The sequence below is a fragment of the Phaseolus vulgaris genome, chromosome 10 (genome assembly GCF_051622355.1).
Source record: "Phaseolus vulgaris cultivar YP4 chromosome 10, ASM5162235v1, whole genome shotgun sequence".
Taxonomy (NCBI): domain Eukaryota; kingdom Viridiplantae; phylum Streptophyta; class Magnoliopsida; order Fabales; family Fabaceae; genus Phaseolus; species Phaseolus vulgaris.
The window spans coordinates 34,731,762-34,738,000 of NC_143507.1; the positions used below are offsets into that span (position 1 = coordinate 34,731,762).

General features: G+C 36.4%; 1 protein-coding gene across 1 annotated transcript; it reads right to left on the bottom strand.

Moving 5' to 3' along the window:
* Positions 1-3,031: 3,031 nt before the first annotated feature.
* On the bottom strand, positions 3,032-5,669 carry LOC137818833 (Protein kinase superfamily protein). Its single transcript, XM_068622458.2, has one exon. It carries the CDS (start codon positions 5,453-5,455, stop codon positions 3,527-3,529), a length of 1,929 nt encoding a protein of 642 aa, XP_068478559.1. The 5' UTR covers positions 5,456-5,669; the 3' UTR covers positions 3,032-3,526.
* Positions 5,670-6,239: the final 570 nt, after the last annotated feature.

Sequence of the window (6,239 nt, forward strand, 5' to 3'; positions counted from 1 at the left end):
GTTTCTATGATAATAAATATATAAAGGAGGAATTAATTGTTTTTCTCAATGTCAAGCTTTCTCATCATTAGGTTCACTTGAGTTGTTAATTCCATTTTCACTTACATGGCTTTCATTATGCAAAAGTTTCATTTGATTAATGTTAGTTTTCATGACTACCTACCTCCTCAAAAATAAATTTATAAAGAGCTTCTTATTGTAATTTAATTAACTCTTACTTTTTTTATTTTTCTTTTTCACTTCTAGATAAATTCTTTTTAAAATGCATATTGTGGAGAAATTAAATAGTAAATTAACACAAGAAAAAAAAACACACTTAACTTATAAAGAAAAAACTAAGAATAGAAAATTAGCACTAAGAAAGCAAATATAATTGAATACATGTTTACATTACTAAAAAAATCATTAAATATAAATAAATTTAAAAATAAAAAAATTATTAATTATTAAATATAAACTAATTTAGAGACAAAAAATAATTAATTATTACATTGATTAAGTTAGATACTATTTATAAATTAAAAATTATTAATATCTAAGGTATTTTTTATTATAAATTTATAAAGTAGTTTCTAAATTGATAATTAACCTTGACTACCAATTATTTACTACTTTAAATTTTAAGTTAATCCTTAATTAAATTAATGATTAATGTTATCATTAACAAATTAGTTTCTAAAACCAATTTTTCTTGTTGTAATGCATGAATATGCTAATTCCAATAGCTCAAATAAAATATTATAAATATAAAAATTATAAAATAATATGAAAATCATAAAAGTAAAATTTAAACATCGCAAACATAAAATTTTAAAAATTAATAATATCAATGTGAAAAGGGTAACAAAGACTTGGTAGGAAAATAATAAATTGTTAAAATATTTATAACTTTTTATAAATCTAAAATAAAGTTTTTGAAACCAAAAAGATGTGTATAACAGTAATAGCGTTGTTTAAGCACATTTATAAATTCCTAGTCCTATAAACACATTTTTTAAAAATAAAGTTAACCACAATGTGATTAACTAGTGATTCGTGAAGGTGAAGCAGGTACAGTTCAATTGTAGCGTGAATGAGTGAGTCATAGTGCAATGCATTGTCGAAAATAATCAAATTAGGAAATAATCTCAGATGCTATCGAAAACAGTTTAGTGTGTGGGTTCAGTTTCTTCCAATCTTTCTTCCTTTTATATCAGAAAGAAAAAAAATTGTATTTAATCAGGAAAATACAATTTAATTAACAAACTATTCCAGAAACAAAATATCTTTCAATCATCTAAACCCACTTTTCTTTCATGCTTTGTTCTTAATCAATTATACCTACTAATTTCAGATTCTCCTTTTTTGTTTCTAAATGGTATTTAGTGTTTTTTTTTAAATCAATAGTTAAAAATTCAAAATTCAAACACACTTCATATATATTAAAAAATATTTATTTCTCAGAATTTTAGTTGCCATATAGTTTATATGTTTAGAAAATTTTGTTTATTATAAATTTCAATTATATTAAAAATGCATTTATTTAATGAATACCTGGAGGCTCTGTTACTCACTACTTCACTATGATTAGAAATGTCCTGTCACTGCTTGGGATTGGCATAATGGCTCCCAACATGGCAGAAGTCAAGCTTTTGCAGCAATGGAAGTTAGGGTCCTCAAGTGGGAATCCAAAGATATAAACCCAAAAGTCAAGAATGTATAGTACCTCTCTTCATCTGTCATATTCCTACCATTTTCCCTCTTCATCACATGGTTTTGTTGAAACCAAAGTACAAAATTTGCAGTTCAGCTTATCATGTCAATACCAATCACATTACACTCATAGCTACACCATATTTGATCCACAAGTAACCATTACTTAAGAATGGATGTTCTTGTGAAAGTTAATTCAGACTATTTAAAAAAGGTACATGGAGGGGATTGTAAAATGTTGGATAAGGTCGATTATTTCAACTCTTGAAAGTTTATCGAGCAAAAAGAAGATGCATTTTACAGTAATCACAAAAAATCCAAATTCTCTGCATGCCAATTGTAGTGTAAATGAAAACCAGTCCAATTTAAAACACCATTCTAGATCCTTTTTTTCTGGAAGGATTTCACATCATCAGTCCTAAAGGGTAACAATTCTGGTTTGGTCGCCATTATCAAACAAAAGTTACCTTTTATCATTGCACTTACAAATAACTTCCTTTAGTCTTTATCCACACTATTTTCTTATTTAGTTCCTTTGACTTTAGACAATGAAGACTATAAACTATTAAAAATAAGATGGAAAAAAACTAAAAGAGACTAACATGATATTGATAAGAACTTTAACTATAGAAAAAGTAAAAAGTAAAGCTTTTACATTCATGAAGAATAAATGAGCAATTATTCTTTCCTAAATTTGTTTTCATTAATTCTTCAATTTACTAAATTTAAATCATTTCCATATATCAGGCAATATGACTGATGATTTATTGTGCAATAAATTATTTACCATATGAAAACTGCGCTATCCAATTTGTGCAGCAATTTCAGGTATCTGAATCCTTAATCCGCAGGTCGTTCCAGAAAAGAGAGAGAACAGTCCATTCAGAAATAGAATTAGCAAGTTCAAACATTCCCGAAACTTTAGACAAATTTGATCTTTGTTGTTGGATTGGGGAACTGGGGAAGAAGACATTGCTATGGAATTATGGAATATTAACAACAACAAAAAATGCATTTCTGAGGTTCTAAAAAAGAGCATATATGGTTTTTTGATGGGTAATTTTTCAATATAAATCTTCCACAGGGATTAAAGCTTATGAGTGAAGGGCTTGGCGTAGGTCCGAGCACTGATGATAAAATGATATTTTCTTCTTTCATTTCCAGGGACAGTGGAGCCTCCACTTAGCTCAAAGTAACATCATAATTACTTGTAAAAGACGCGAATGGGGCCAGGATGTGTTCGCTCTGCAACTGAAACCGATACTACCAACAATGGCAAAATGTGCATACAACTTTATAAAGTTCAAACAACCAAAAAGATAAATAAATCTTCCTTGGGTCCTTTGCAGACACTAAGGTCATGAAAATTGAAAATCTTACATAGTTACAGTCAGCAGGCACTAGACAAATATATTCTTTAAAAAGGGGCCAAGCCAAATGGCTTCAAAAGTAAAAGAAATGTTCCCTCGACTTTAAAAGACCCCAAATTTCCTGAAATTCACCACCTTTGTGTAGGCAAAGACACGTATTAGTGCCAGAATCATGCACCCAAAAAGTTCTTTCAGATTAAAAAGCTAGAAGCAGGTCAGAATAAACCAGTCATATGATGGAAAAGAAGAACCAGAACTAAACTAAAAACAGAAAGGGAAGAAATGGATCTATGCAACAAGGCATGTAACTCGCTATTTTCTCCCTTTCATTTCTGCATTAGTCTCTACAAATGGTGATCAAGAAAATCAATTAGAGTTTACCTAACACTAAAACCATACACTCTCACAAGTTAATCCTCATGACAAGAACAACCACAGACCCACTCATTCACAGATAAACACACTCACCGAGCCTTCTTCCGCCCCTTGAACAGGAAATTTGACGGCGGTGATGGTGAGAACTCGAACGGTAAGTGTGGTGGATCAGCTTCCCCATTGAGCATTCCCACAACCTCCTTCATGGAAGGTCTCTTCCCGGGGCACCTCTGCAAACACAACAAGGCAATGGTGATGCAGAGCAGCGCCTGCTCCTTATCCAATGAATGAATAGAAGTGTCAACAAGATCTAAAAGCCTCCCACTGTGAGCAAGCTGCCTGGCCCAGGAAATCAAATTGGCTCTCTCAAACTCAGAAATCGGCGATGCGGTCACCTGCAGCGGCCGCCTCCCCGCCACCAGAACCAAAAGCAGAACCCCAAAACTGTACACATCACACTTTTCAGACAATTGCCCTCCTCCACCATACTCAGGAGCAATGTAACACACAGTCCCCCTCATACTAGGGGTGCTACTGATCCCACCACTCTTAGGCACATCCCCACTAACCCCCCAATCCTGGCTATTCCTCCTCCCATTGTTCCTTATCTCCCCACTCAACCCATCCAACCACCAATCAATACTCCCTCTACTACCCTTACTCTTCCTCTTCTTCTTCTGCTCCACCCCTTCCTCCTCCCTCTGCCACCACTCCAAACCCCTCTTCTTCTTCCTATTCTTCTTAGATAACTCCTCACAAAACTCCTCCTTCCACCACTCCCTCGGTTTTCGATTCTTCTTCACCTTACTCTTAACCTTCTCCTCATCAAGAGAAGCCCACCAATCCAACCTCTTCCTCTCCTTCTTCTTACTCTTCTCACTCCCATTAACATTCACATTCTCATTCTCCACCTTAGGAGAAGAAGATGAACACGAATCAACCCATTCACTCTTGGGCCTCTCTTTCTTTATCTCACTCCCGATCCACTCCATCACATAATCCTTCACCCTCCCCGATTCCCCCCCTCCTCCACTCTCCTGCCTCCACCACCAATCCCTCCCTGAACCACCACCCTTCTTCTTATTCAAATTCACATTCTCACTATCAACACTCTCAAAGCACCCATCCGACACCACGCTCAGTTTATCACCCCCCACCGGCGACGCGTCCGAGTATTCCACAACCCTCACCGGACAACTCTCCGGCGACCGGTCAACATCCACCACACTCACACTCTCCCCTTCCTCCATCACCCCAAACTCGTCAACCCCAATCTCCGCAACCCCTTCCTTCTTCTCCTCCACCATTCCCAGATCCTCCACCGCCTTAACCCTAGCAAGCCCAAAATCCCCAATCTTCGCTCCAAAATCCTCATCCAGCAACACATTACTCGGCTTAATATCCCCATGAATCACCGGAGGCTCACACACGTGGTGCAAATACTCCAACCCCATCGCCACCGAAACGGCGACGTCGAATCTCTTCGCCCAACACATCAGCTCCGGACACCGCCGGTCCAGCAGCGCGTCCTGCAAACTCCGGTTCGCCATCAACTCGTAAACCAGCACCAGCTTCCGACCGCGCCGGTCCGAAGAAAAACCGAGCAACGAAATAACAAACGGCGACTTCAGATTCGAACACAGCGTCAACTCGTTGTGGAACTCTCTCTCCCCCTGGATTGACCCGGGCGAGTCCATCACTTTCAACGCCACAGTCTGGCCGGAAGGCAGAGCCGCTTTGTGAACCGAACCGAACCCGCCGTGGCCGAGCTTCGTCGACGGCGAGAACGAGTTCGTGGCGCGGCGTAGAACAGAGTACGAGAAACGACGCTGGTTGTGCTCGAACGGCGCCGTTCGGTTGTAAGAAAGTTTTCGGTAGAGGAAGACCGTGACGGAGACAATCAGCGCCGTTAAGAAGAGCGCACCGCCGATTGCCCCGCAGAGGATCATCTCTCGACGGTGCGAGACGACGGCGGAAAGCGCCGCGTGAGGCGAGGGTGGCGGCGGACGCGATGGCATGGTTTTAACAACGAATAGAGGGAAATGAAAATGTTAATTTTGTTGTTAACCATTCATGAGAAAGAGAAAGAGAAAGTGAATAGAGTTTTCCTTCTTGAGAAGAAGAAGTAGCAGTGAGGAGTGACTTGTTTTGTTTCCTTGGCCAACCAATATTGTGATAGATAAATGAAATAAATAAATAATAAAGTGTTGCTTTTGAAGAATAGTAATAAAAAAATACAATTATCTTGAGATTCCCCTTTTCTTTTCCTTTTTTCTAATAATAATAAAATATTAGAAAATGAGTGAGTGTGATAGTTAAACTATTGAAGAAAGGTGGAGAAATAAAGTTCAAACCTCTCATTAGTGGTGTGTTTGGAGGGAGTTGCATTGTTCCGCTCCTTCCTCCTAACAAATGCTGTAAACATATTTTACCCATAATTGGTCAAAAATCTAAAACAAACAATGTCTTCTAAATATTTCCAAATCATTCATTTCTTTCATCTCTCTTAATAAATCTTTTTTAACTATTTTTCAATACATGCCTTTTAAATCTACAAACTTTTTGGTTTAGTGCTCATTATTTGGATAATTCACAAAATCAGATGAAAAAAAATTATGAAGTGGGTCAAATTGTTTACTAATGCAACTTCTTTTAGTTATTACTTCATGTCATATGTTTTTTTACATATTTTTCTCTTAATTTATTAATATATTTTTTAAATAAAAAATTTCAACATGGTTGAGGTTATAACTTAACAACACGATAAAATAAAATTTAACAAAAAATAACATTAAAATTATC

What these genes read in the sequence shown, in the direction of transcription:
- LOC137818833 (XM_068622458.2), bottom strand. Translation starts at nt 5,455, where the DNA reads ATGCCATCGCGTCCGCCGCCACCCTCGCCTCACGCGGCGCTTTCCGCC.